The sequence below is a fragment of the Oncorhynchus gorbuscha genome, linkage group LG24 (assembly GCF_021184085.1).
Source record: "Oncorhynchus gorbuscha isolate QuinsamMale2020 ecotype Even-year linkage group LG24, OgorEven_v1.0, whole genome shotgun sequence".
NCBI lineage: Eukaryota > Metazoa > Chordata > Actinopteri > Salmoniformes > Salmonidae > Oncorhynchus > Oncorhynchus gorbuscha.
This window is the reverse complement of record NC_060196.1, coordinates 66,389,713-66,403,708: the sequence shown is the minus strand read 5'-3', so window position 1 is coordinate 66,403,708 and position 13,996 is coordinate 66,389,713. Positions and strand designations below refer to the sequence as shown.

Here is a 13,996-nt window from a genome sequence, read left to right as displayed (position 1 = left end):
TCTCTCAGACAGCCTAATACTCTGTCTCTCTGTCTCTCTCTCTGACAGCCTAATACTCTGTCTATCTAACAGCCTAATACTCTGTCTCTCTCTGACAGCCTAATACTCTGTCTCTCTCTAACAGCCTAATACTCTGTCTCTCTCTGACAGCCTAATACTCTGTCTCTCTGACAGCCTAATACTCTGTCTCTCTCTCTGAAAGCCTAATACTCTGTCTCTCTCAGACAAGCTAATAATAGATCTCTCTCTGTCTCTCTCTAACAGCCTAATACTCTGTCTCTCTCAGACAACCTAATAATATGTCTCTCTCCGTCTCTCTCTGACAGCCTAATAGTCTGTCTCTCCCTAACAGCCTAATACTCTGTCTCTCTCTAACAGCCTAATACTCGGTCTCTCTCTAACAGCCTAATACTCTGTCTCTCTCTGACAGCCTAATACTCTGTCTCTCCCTAACAGTCTAATACTCTGTCTCTCTCTGACAGTCTAATACTCTGTCTCTCTCTGACAGCCTAATACTCTGTCTCTCTCTCTGACAACCTAATACTCTGTCTCTCTCTGTCTCTCTCAGACAGTCTAATACTCTGTCTCTCTGACAGCCTAATACTCTGTCTCTCTGTCTCTCTCTCAGACAGTCTAATACTCTGTCTCTCTGACAGCCTAATACTATGTCTCTCTGTCTCTCTCTCAGACAGTCTAATACTCTGTCTCTCTGACAGCCTAATACTCTGTCTCTCTGTCTCTCTCTCAGACAGTCTAATACTCTGTCTCTCTGACAGCCTAATACTCTGTCTCTCTGACAGCCTAATACTCTGTCTCTCTGACAGTCTAATACTCTGTCTCTCTCTCTGACAGCCTAATACTCTGTCTCTCTCTCAGACAGTCTAATACTATGTCTCTCTCTGTCTCTCTCAGACAGTCTAATATTCTGTCTCTCTGTCTCTCTCTCTAACAGCCTAATACTCTGTCTCTCTCTCTGACAGCCTAATACTCTGTCTCTCTCTCTAACAGCCTAATACTCTGTCTCTCTCTCTGACAGCCTAATACTCTGTCTCTCTCTAACAGTCTAATACTATGTCTCTCTCTGTCACTCTCAGACAGTCTAATATTCTGTCTCTCTGTCTCTCTCTCTGACAGCCTAATACTCTGTCTCTCTCTCTGACAGCCTAATACTCTGTCTCTCTCTCTGACAGCCTAATACTCTGTCTCTCTGACAGCCTAATACTCTGTCTCTCTCTGACAGCCTAATACTCTGTCTCTCTGACAGCCTAATACTCTGTCTCTCTCTAACAGCCTAATACTCTGTCTCTCTCTCAGACAGTCTAATACTATGTCTCTCTCTGTCTCTCTCAGACAGTCTAATATTCTGTCTCTCTGTCTCTCTCTCTGACAGCCTAATACTCTGTCTCTCTCTCTGACAGTCTAATACTCTGTCTCTCTCTAACAGCCCAATACTCTGTCTCTAACAGCCTAATACTCTGTCTCTCTCTGACAGTCTAATACTCTGTCTCTCTCTGACAGTCTAATACTCTGTCTCTCTCTGACAGCCTAATACTCTGTCTCTCTAACAGCCTAATACTCTGTCTCTCTAACAGTCTAATACTCTGTCTCTCTCTGACAGCCTAATACTCTGTCTCTCTCTGTCTCTCTCTGACAGTCTAATACTCTGTCTCTCTCTGACAGCCTAATACTCTGTCTCTCTAACAGCCTAATACTCTGTCTCTCTCTGACAGCCTAATACTCTGTCTCTCTGTCTCTCTCTCAGACAGCCTAATACTCTGTCTCTCTGTCTCTCTCTCTGACAGCCTAATACTCTGTCTCTCTAACAGCCTAATACTCTGTCTCTCTCTGACAGCCTAATACTCTGTCTCTCTCTAACAGCCTAATACTCTGTCTCTTTCTGACAGCCTAATACTCTGTCTCTCTGACAGCCTAATACTCTGTCTCTCTCAGACAACCTAATAATATGTCTCTCTCCGTCTCTCTCTGACAGCCTAATACTCTGTCTCTCTAACAGCCGAATAGTCTGTCTCTCCCTAACAGCCTAATACTCTGTCTCTCTCTAACAGCCTAATACTCGGTCTCTCTCTAACAGCCTAATACTCTGTCTCTCTCTGACAGCCTAATACTCTGTCTCTCTCTAACAGTCTAATACTCTGTCTCTCTCTGACAGTCTAATACTCTGTCTCTCTCTCTGACAGCCTAATACTCTGTCTCTCTCTCTGACAACCTAATACTCTGTCTCTCTCTGTCTCTCTCAGACAGTCTAATACTCTGTCTCTCTGACAGCCTAATACTCTGTCTCTCTGTCTCTCTCTCAGACAGTCTAATACTCTGTCTCTCTGACAGCCTAATACTATGTCTCTCTGTCTCTCTCTCAGACAGTCTAATACTCTGTCTCTCTGACAGCCTAATACTCTGTCTCTCTGTCTCTCTCTCAGACAGTCTAATACTCTGTCTCTCTGACAGCCTAATACTCTGTCTCTCTGACAGCCTAATACTCTGTCTCTCTGACAGTCTAATACTCTGTCTCTCTCTCTGACAGCCTAATACTCTGTCTCTCTCTCAGACAGTCTAATACTATGTCTCTCTCTGTCTCTCTCAGACAGTCTAATATTCTGTCTCTCTGTCTCTCTGTCTCTCTAACAGCCTAATACTCTGTCTCTCTCTCTGACAGCCTAATACTCTGTCTCTCTCTCTAACAGCCTAATACTCTGTCTCTCTCTCTGACAGCCTAATACTCTGTCTCTCTCTAACAGTCTAATACTATGTCTCTCTCTGTCACTCTCAGACAGTCTAATATTCTGTCTCTCTGTCTCTCTCTCTGACAGCCTAATACTCTGTCTCTCTCTCTGACAGCCTAATACTCTGTCTCTCTCTCTGACAGCCTAATACTCTGTCTCTCTGACAGCCTAATACTCTGTCTCTCTCTGACAGCCTAATACTCTGTCTCTCTGACAGCCTAATACTCTGTCTCTCTCTAACAGCCTAATACTCTGTCTCTCTCTCAGACAGTCTAATACTATGTCTCTCTCTGTCTCTCTCAGACAGTCTAATATTCTGTCTCTCTGTCTCTCTCTCTGACAGTCTAATACTCTGTCTCTCTCTAACAGCCCAATACTCTGTCTCTAACAGCCTAATACTCTGTCTCTCTCTGACAGTCTAATACTCTGTCTCTCTCTGACAGTCTAATACTCTGTCTCTCTCTGACAGTCTAATACTCTCTCTCTCTGACAGTCTAATACTCTGTCTCTCTCTGACAGCCTAATACTCTGTCTCTCTCTCTGACAGCCTAATACTCTGTCTCTCTCTAACAGCCTAATACTCTGTCTCTAACAGCCTAATACTCTGTCTCTCTCTGACAGTCTAATACTCTGTCTCTCTCTGACAGTCTAATACTCTGTCTCTCTCTGACAGCCTAATACTCTGTCTCTCTAACAGTCTAATACTCTGTCTCTCTCTGACAGCCTAATACTCTGTCTCTCTCTGACAGTCTAATACTCTGTCTCTCTCTGACAGTCTAATACTCTGTCTCTCTCTGACAGCCTAATACTCTGTCTCTCTAACAGTCTAATACTCTGTCTCTCTCTCTCTCTCTCTAATACTCTGTCTCTCTCTCTGACAGGCTAATACTCTGTCTCTCTAACAGCCTAATACTCTGTCTCTCTCTGTCTCTCTCTCTGACAGCCTAATACTCTGTCTCTCTCTGACAGCCGAATACTCTGTCTCTCTGACAGCCTAATACTCTGTCTCTCTCTCTGACAGCCTAATACTCTGTCTCTCTCTCTGACAGCCTAATACTCTGTCTCTCTCTCTGACAGCCTAATACTCTGTCTCTCTCTGACAGCCTAATACTCTGTCTCTCTCTCTGACAGCCTAATACTCTGTCTCTCTCTGACAGCCTAATACTCTGTCTCTCTGACAGCCTAATACTCTGTCTCTCTCTGACAGTCTAATACTCTGTCTCTCCGACAGTCTAATACTCTGTCTCTCTCTGACAGCCTAATACTCTGTCTCTCTCTGACAGCCAAATACTCTGTCTCTCTCTGACAGCCTAATACTCTGTCTCTCTGACAGCCTAATACTCTGTCTCTCTGACAGCCTAATACTCTGTCTCTTTCTGACAGCCTAATACTCTGTCTCTCTGACAGCCTAATACTCTGTCTCTCTGACAGCCTAATACTCTGTCTCTCTGACAGCCTAATACTCTGTCTCTCTGACAGCCTAATACTCTGTCTCTCTCTCTGACAGCCTAATACTCTGTCTCTCTCTCTGACAGCCTAATACTCTGTCTGTCTCTCTGACAGCCTAATACTCTGTCTCTCTGACAGCCTAATACTCTGTCTCTCTGACAGCCTAATACTCTGTCTCTCTCTGACAGCCTAATACTCTGTCTCTCTAACAGTCTAATACTCTGTCTCTCTCTGACAGTCTAATACTCTGTCTCTCTCTCTGACAGGCTAATACTCTGTCTCTCTAACAGCCTAATACTCTGTCTCTCTCTGTCTCTCTCTCTGACAGCCTAATACTCTGTCTCTCTCTGACAGCCGAATACTCTGTCTCTCTGACAGCCTAATACTCTGTCTCTCTCTCTGACAGCCTAATACTCTGTCTCTCTCTCTGACAGCCTAATACTCTGTCTCTCTCTCTGACAGCCTAATACTCTGTCTCTCTCTGACAGCCTAATACTCTGTCTCTCTCTGACAGCCTAATACTCTGTCTCTCTGACAGCCTAATACTCTGTCTCTCTGACAGCCTAATACTCTGTCTCTCTCTGACAGCCTAATACTCTGTCTCTCTGACAGCCTAATACTCTGTCTCTCTCTGACAGCCTAATACTCTGTCTCTCTCTGACAGCCAAATACTCTGTCTCTCTCTGACAGCCTAATACTCTGTCTCTCTGACAGCCTAATACTCTGTCTCTCTGACAGCCTAATACTCTGTCTCTTTCTGACAGCCTAATACTCTGTCTCTCTGACAGCCTAATACTCTGTCTCTCTGACAGCCTAATACTCTGTCTCTCTGACAGCCTAATACTCTGTCTCTCTGACAGCCTAATACTCTGTCTCTCTCTCTGACAGCCTAATACTCTGTCTCTCTCTCTGACAGCCTAATACTCCGTCTGTCTCTCTGACAGCCTAATACTCTGTCTCTCTGACAGCCTAATACTCTGTCTCTCTGACAGCCTAATACTCTGTCTCTCTCTGACAGCCTAATACTCCTGCCACTATTAACATGTTTACTGAGCCCAGGGAGAGGTGGGATGTGTTTCAAATGGCACCATATGCCCTATATAGTGCACTATAACAAGGGCCCTGGTCAACAGTAATGCATTATATCTGCAATAGGTTTCCATTTGGGACACAGATGTAGAAGAGTATTTGCCTGTAGAAGGGGCGATAGCAAGGCCTCCTCACCTGGTGCAGTCCTTGATACACTCTGTGTTGCTCCCATCCTTCAGGTAGCAAGCAGCTCTGTTAGAGTAGAGAATACACAGGTCCTCTCCACTCTCTATACCTTTAACAACAAACAGCTCTGTTAGAGTAGAGAATACACAGGTCCTCTCCACTCTCTATACCTTTAACAACAAACAGCTCTGTTAGAGTAGAGAATACACAGGTCCTCTCTATACCTTTAACAACAAGCAGCTCTGTTAGAGTAGAGAATACACAGGTCCTCTCCACTCTCTATACCAGTGGTTCTTAACCTGGGTTCGATCGAACCCCAGGGGTTCGGTGAGTCAGTCTCAGGGGTTCGGCGGAGGTCAAGACACACATCCGACTCATATGATTTGTGATGACACGCCATCATTGGCTGCAGGTGATCACGCTTCATCGCTTGGCCTATCTGTGCTGCAGGGAATTTGGTGCGCTCAGAAGTCGTCTTGTGATTTCTTTCTTAATATTTTAATCCCTTCATACTTACTATGTCGAGCAAAGAAATAAAGTGGTCAGACGAATATGTATAATATGGATTCACATGTATAACAGAACGTGATGGGAGTCAGCGTCCTAACTGCATGATTTGCAATGCTAAGTTGAGCAATTCTAGTCTAGCACCGGCAAAACTAAGAGAACACTTCCTTAAGCTGCATGGAGATGGAAAATACAAGAACACAACGCTCACTGAATTCAAGGTGAAGAGAGCCAGATTCGATGAAAAGGCTACTCTGCCTGTTCTCGGCTTTGTACCCATCAACAAACCGATCCTCACAGCATCGCACGGTTGCTTACCTGATCGCAAAGCAGGGCAAACCACACACCATTGGTGAAACACTCATAAAACCAGCTGTGTTGAAGATGGCGAATATCATGATGGGAAAAGAGGCTGAAGTTAATTCTGAGTTCATTCTCATTTTAGCATACATGGCTGAAATCTTCGTAGCTCTCAGTCATCTCAATCAAAAGATGCAGGGCGGTGGAGTCAACATCATCGAAGTGGAGGAAAACCTGAAGGCTTAAAAAAAAGCTACTGTTATGGAAACGACGAACAGAGAACAATAACTTCGCAAACTTTCCCCTGCTGGACGACTGTGTAAGTAAGATCGAAGATGTATCTGGAATCGGAGACATTTCTGTACCTTCGGAACTGAAGCAAGCAATTGCCACGCACTTAGATGAGCTTGCAAAGTATCTTGACGGATACTTCCCTACAAGAGAGTCATATCCAGCATGGGTGAGACAGCCGTTCACGTTTAGTGTTGAGACAACAGATGTCAATGATGAATACCTCGACGAAATCATTGAAATTCAGCAGAGCCAGGTTCAACAGCAACTCTTCAGAACAACAACGCTTTCAACGTTTTGGTGTCAACAAATGGTAACGTATCCTGTTATTGCTAAGAAAGCTCTGGAGATTTTCACACCGTTTGTTACAACATATCTTTGCCAGCAATCCTTTGAGGATGCTGGACATAAAAACGAAGAAAAGGAACAGACTTTGTTGTGAAAATGACATGAGAGTGGCACTTGCCAAGGTGAAGCTGCGCATTTCTGAACTGGTCTCTGAAAGGAAACAGCAGAAGTCACACTGATTTGCAGCAAATATTCATTATTATGTTTTTGTGTGAAAATCATGTTTTGATGATTTTGTTCTTTGAACACAGTGATGTTGATGCACGGTTCATTTTGTGCACCAGTAAACTATGTTATGAATTTGAAAAAATAATATTTTATTTTTCCAATTAAGAAGGGTTCGGTGAATGCGCATATGAAACTGGTGGGGTTCAGTACCTCCAACAAGGTTAAGAACCACTGCTCTATACCTTTAACAACAAGCAGCTCTGTTAGAGTAGAGAATACACAGGTCCTCTCTATACCTTTAACAACAAACAGCTCTGTTAGAGTAGAGAATACACAGGTCCTCTCTATACCTTTAACAACAAACAGCTCTGTTAGAGTAGAGAATACACAGGTCCTCTCTATACCTTTAACAACAAGCAGCTCTGTTAGAGTAGAGAATACACAGGTCCTCTCCACTCTCTATACCTTTAACAACAAACAGCTCTGTTAGAGTAGAGAATACACAGGTCCTCTCTATACCTTTAACAACAAACAGCTCTGTTAGAGTAGAGAATACACAGGTCCTCTCCACTCTCTATACCTTTAACAACAAACAGCTCTGTTAGAGTAGAGAATACACAGGTCCTCTCCACTCTCTATACCTTTAACAACAAACAGCTCTGTTAGAGTAGAGAATACACAGGTCCTCTCTATACCTTTAACAACAAACAGCTCTGTTAGAGTAGAGAATACACAGGTCCTCTCTATACCTTTAACAACAAACAGCTCTGTTAGAGTAGAGAATACACAGGTCCTCTCTATACCTTTAACAACAAGCAGCTCTGTTAGAGTAGAGAATACACAGGTCCTCTCCACTCTCTATACCTTTAACAACAAGCAGCTCTGTTAGAGTAGAGAATACACAGGTCCTCTCTATACCTTTAACAACAAACAGCTCTGTTAGAGTAGAGAATACACAGGTCCTCTCTATACCTTTAACAACAAGCAGCTCTGTTAGAGTAGAGAATACACAGGTCCTCTCTATACCTTTAACAACAAACAGCTCTGTTAGAGTAGAGAATACACAGGTCCTCTCCACTCTCTATACCTTTAACAACAAACAGCTCTGTTAGAGTAGAGAATACACAGGTCCTCTCCACTCTCTATACCTTTAACAACAAACAGCTCTGTTAGAGTAGAGAATACACAGGTCCTCTCTATACCTTTAACAACAAGCAGCTCTGTTAGAGTAGAGAATACACAGGTCCTCTCCACTCTCTATACCTTTAACAACAAACAGCTCTGTTAGAGTAGAGAATACACAGGTCCTCTCCACTCTCTATACCTTTAACAACAAACAGCTCTGTTAGAGTAGAGAATACACAGGTCCTCTCTATACCTTTAACAACAAACAGCTCTGTTAGAGTAGAGAATACACAGGTCCTCTCCACTCTCTATACCTTTAACAACAAACAGCTCTGTTAGAGTAGAGAATACACAGGTCCTCTCTATACCTTTAACAACAAACAGCTCTGTTAGAGTAGAGAATACACAGGTCCTCTCCACTCTCTATACCTTTAACAACAAACAGCTCTGTTAGAGTAGAGAATACACAGGTCCTCTCCACTCTCTATACCTTTAACAACAAACAGCTCTGTTAGAGTAGAGAATACACAGGTCCTCTCTATACCTTTAACAACAAGCAGCTCTGTTAGAGTAGAGAATACACAGGTCCTCTCCACTCTCTATACCTTTAACAACAAGCAGCTCTGTTAGAGTAGAGAATACACAGGTCCTCTCTATACCTTTAACAACAAACAGCTCTGTTAGAGTAGAGAATACACAGGTCCTCTCTATACCTTTAACAACAAGCAGCTCTGTTAGAGTAGAGAATACACAGGTCCTCTCCACTCTCTATACCTTTAACAACAAGCAGCTCTGTTAGAGTAGAGAATACACAGGTCCTCTCTATACCTTTAACAACAAACAGCTCTGTTAGAGTAGAGAATACACAGGTCCTCTCCACTCTCTATACCTTTAACAACAAACAGCTCTGTTAGAGTAGAGAATACACAGGTCCTCTCTATACCTTTAACAACAAGCAGCTCTGTTAGAGTAGAGAATACACAGGTCCTCTCTATACCTTTAACAACAAACAGCTCTGTTAGAGTAGAGAATACACAGGTCCTCTCCACTCTCTATACCTTTAACAACAAACAGCTCTGTTAGAGTAGAGAATACACAGGTCCTCTCCACTCTCTATACCTTTAACAACAAACAGCTCTGTTAGAGTAGAGAATACACAGGTCCTCTCTATACCTTTAACAACAAGCAGCTCTGTTAGAGTAGAGAATACACAGGTCCTCTCCACTCTCTATACCTTTAACAACAAACAGCTCTGTTAGAGTAGAGAAGAATACACAGGTCCTCTCCACTCTCTATACCTTTAACAACAAACAGCTCTGTTAGAGTAGAGAATACACAGGTCCTCTCTATACCTTTAACAACAAACAGCTCTGTTAGAGTAGAGAATACACAGGTCCTCTCCACTCTCTATACCTTTAACAACAAACAGCTCTGTTAGAGTAGAGAATACACAGGTCCTCTCTATACCTTTAACAACAAACAGCTCTGTTAGAGTAGAGAATACACAGGTCCTCTCCACTCTCTATACCTTTAACAACAAACAGCTCTGTTAGAGTAGAGAATACACAGGTCCTCTCTATACCTTTAACAACAAACAGCTCTGTTAGAGTAGAGAATACACAGGTCCTCTCCACTCTCTATACCTTTAACAACAAACAGCTCTGTTAGAGTAGAGAATACACAGGTCCTCTCCACTCTCTATACCTTTAACAACAAGCAGCTCTGTTAGAGTAGAGAATACACAGGTCCTCTCTATACCTTTAACAACAAACAGCTCTGTTAGAGTAGAGAATACACAGGTCCTCTCCACTCTCTATACCTTTAACAACAAGCAGCTCTGTTAGAGTAGAGAATACACAGGTCCTCTCCACTCTCTATACCTTTAACAACAAACAGCTCTGTTAGAGTAGAGAATACACAGGTCCTCTCTATACCTTTAACAACAAGCAGCTCTGTTAGAGTAGAGAATACACAGGTCCTCTCCACTCTCTATACCTTTAACAACAAGCAGCTCTGTTAGAGTAGAGAATACACAGGTCCTCTCCACTCTCTATACCTTTAACAACAAGCAGCTCTGTTAGAGTAGAGAATACACAGGTCCTCTCCACTCTCTATACCTTTAACAACAAACAGCTCTGTTAGAGTAGAGAATACACAGGTCCTCTCTATACCTTTAACAACAAGCAGCTCTGTTAGAGTAGAGAATACACAGGTCCTCTCCACTCTCTATACCTTTAACAACAAACAGCTCTGTTAGAGTAGAGAATACACAGGTCCTCTCCACTCTCTATACCTTTAACAACAAGCAGCTCTGTTAGAGTAGAGAATACACAGGTCCTCTCTATACCTTTAACAACAAACAGCTCTGTTAGAGTAGAGAATACACAGGTCCTCTCCACTCTCTATACCTTTAACAACAAACAGCTCTGTTAGAGTAGAGAATACACAGGTCCTCTCTATACCTTTAACAACAAACAGCTCTGTTAGAGTAGAGAATACACAGGTCCTCTCCACTCTCTATACCTTTAACAACAAACAGCTCTGTTAGAGTAGAGAATACAGGTCCTCTCTATACCTTTAACAACAAACAGCTCTGTTAGAGTAGAGAATACACAGGTCCTCCACTCTCTATACCTTTAACAACAAACAGCTCTGTTAGAGTAGAGAATACACAGGTCCTCTCCACTCTCTATACCTTTAACAACAAACAGCTCTGTTAGAGTAGAGAATACAGGTCCTCTCTATACCTTTAACAACAAGCAGCTCTGTTAGAGTAGAGAATACACAGGTCCTCTCCACTCTCTATACCTTTAACAACAAACAGCTCTGTTAGAGTAGAGAATACACAGGTCCTCTCTCTATACCTTTAACAACAAACAGCTCTGTTAGAGTAGAGAATACACAGGTCCTCTCCACTCTCTATACCTTTAACAACAAACAGCTCTGTTAGAGTAGAGAATACACAGGTCCTCTCCACTATACCTTTAACAACAAACAGCTCTGTTAGAGTAGAGAATACACAGGTCCTCTCCACTCTCTATACCTTTAACAACAAGCAGCTCTGTTAGAGTAGAGAATACACAGGTCCTCTCCACTCTCTATACCTTTAACAACAAACAGCTCTGTTAGAGTAGAGAATACACAGGTCCTCTCCACTCTCTATACCTTTAACAACAAACAGCTCTGTTAGAGTAGAGAATACACAGGTCCTCTCCACTCTCTATACCTTTAACAACAAACAGCTCTGTTAGAGTAGAGAATACACAGGTCCTCTCCACTCTCTATACCTTTAACAACAAGCAGCTCTGTTAGAGTAGAGAATACACAGGTCCTCTCTATACCTTTAAAAACAAACAGCCTGTTAGAGTAGAGAATACACAGGTCCTCTCTATACCTTTAACAACAAACAGCTCTGTTAGAGTAGAGAATACACAGGTCCTCTCCACTATACCTTTAACAACAAACAGCTCTGTTAGAGTAGAGAATACACAGGTCCTCTCCACTCTCTATACCTTTAACAACAAACAGCTCTGTTAGAGTAGAGAATACACAGGTCCTCCACTCTCTATACCTTTAACAACAAACAGCTCTGTTAGAGTAGAGAATACACAGGTCCTCTCTATACCTTTAACAACAAGCAGCTATGTTAGAGTAGAGAATACACAGGTCCTCTTCCACTCTCTATACCTTTAACAACAAACAGCTCTGTTAGAGTAGAGAATACACAGGTCCTCTCTATACCTTTAACAACAAGCAGCTCTGTTAAAGTAGAGAATACACAGGTCCTCTCCACTCTATACCTTTAACAACAAACAGCTCTGTTAGAGTAGAGAATACACAGGTCCTCTCCACTCTCTATACCTTTAACAACAAGCAGCTCTGTTAGAGTAGAGAATACACAGGTCCTCTCCACTCTCTATACCTTTAACAACAAGCAGCTCTGTTAGAGTAGAGAATACACAGGTCCTCTCCACTCTCTATACCTTTAACAACAAACAGCTCTGTTAGAGTAGAGAATACACAGGTCCTCTCCACTCTCTATACCTTTAACAACAAGCAGCTCTGTTAGAGTAGAGAATACACAGGTCCTCTCTATACCTTTAACAACAAACAGCTCTGTTAGAGTAGAGAATACACAGGTCCTCTCTATACCTTTAACAACAAGCAGCTCTGTTAGAGTAGAGAATACACAGGTCCTCTCTATACCTTTAACAACAAACAGCTCTGTTAGAGTAGAGAATACACAGGTCCTCTCTATACCTTTAACAACAAACAGCTCTGTTAGAGTAGAATACACAGGTCCTCTCTATACCTTTAACAACAAGCAGCTCTGTTAGAGTAGAAATACAGGTCCTCTCCACTCTCTATACCTTTAACAACAAGCAGCTCTGTTAGAGTAGAGAATACACAGGTCCTCTCCACTCTCTATACCTTTAACAACAAACAGCTCTCTCGGAGTAGAGAATACACAGGTCCTCTCCACTCTCTATACCTTTAACAACAAGCAGCTCTGTTAGAGTAGAGAATACACAGGTCCTCTCCACTCTCTATACCTTTAACAACAAGCAGCTCTGTTAGAGTAGAGAATACACAGGTCCTCTCCACTCTCTGTACCTTTAACAACAAGCAGTTCTGTTAGGTAGAGAATACAGGTCCTCTCCACTCTCTATACCTTTAACAACAAGCAGCTCTGTTAGAGCAGAGAATACACAGGTCCTCTCTATACCTTTTAACAACAAGCAGCTCATTAGAGTAGAGAATACACAGGTCCTCTCCACTCTCTATACCTTTAACAACAAGCAGCTCTGTTAGAGTAGAGAATACACAGGTCCTCTCCACTCTCTATACCTTTAACAACAAGCAGCTCTGTTAGAGTAGAGAATACACAGGTCCTCTCCACTCTCTATACCTTTAACAACAAGCAGCTCTGTTAGAGTAGAGAATACACAGGTCCTCTCCACTCTCTATACCTTTAACAACAAGCAGCTCAGAGAGTAGAGAATACACAGGTCCTCTCCACTCTCTATACTTTACTCTCTACAACAACAGCTCTGTTAGAGTAGAGAAATACACAGGTCCTCTCCACTCTCTATATACCTTTAACAACAAACAGCTCTGTTAGAGTAAGAATATACAGGTCCTCTCCACTCTCTATACCTTTAACAACAAACAGCTCTGTTAGAGTAGAGAATACACAGGTCCTCTCCACTCTCTATAATTTTTAACAACAAACAGCTCTGTTAAGTAGAGAATACACAGGTCCTCTCCACTCTTATACCTCCTCTCCACTCTCTATAAACAACAAGCAGTTCTGCTAGAGTAGAATACACAGGTCCTCTCTATACCTTTAACAACAAACAGCTCTGTTAGAGGCAGAGAAGACATGTGTCCCTCCACTCTCTATACCTTTAACAACAACAGTTTGTTAGAGAGAGAATGACATATGGTCCTCTCTTATACCTTTAACAACAAACAGCTCTGTTAGGAGTAGAGAATACAGGTCCTCTCCACTCTCTATACCTTTAACAACAAACAGCTCTGTTAGAGTAGAGAATACACAGGTCCTCCTATACCTTAACAAACAGCTCTGTTAGAGAGAGAATACACATGGTCCCCTCCCACTCTCTATACCTTTAACAACAAAAGAGTTCTGAGAGTAGAGAATACATACAGGTCCTCTCTATACCTTAACAACAAACAGCTCATTAGAGTAGAGAATACACAGGTCCTCCTCCACTCTATACCTTTAACAACAAGTTAGTGCTCTGTTAGACAGACACACAGGTCCTCTCTATACCTTTAACAACAAACAGCTCTATTAGAGTAGAGAATACACAGGTCCTCCTTCCACT

The 13,996-nt window shown here is 42.4% G+C and overlaps 1 protein-coding gene across 1 annotated transcript in view; it reads right to left on the bottom strand.

The window, feature by feature from the left end:
* Positions 1-13,996, bottom strand: part of LOC124012295 (sperm-associated antigen 1A-like) — a gene marked incomplete at its 3' end in the record, with an annotated part of 47,173 nt that overhangs the window by 29,317 nt on the left and 3,860 nt on the right. The window contains exon 2 of the mRNA XM_046325758.1: positions 5,415-5,514. Coding sequence (XP_046181714.1) covers positions 5,415-5,514 — 100 coding nt within the window. The remainder of the gene's footprint in view (positions 1-5,414; positions 5,515-13,996) is intronic.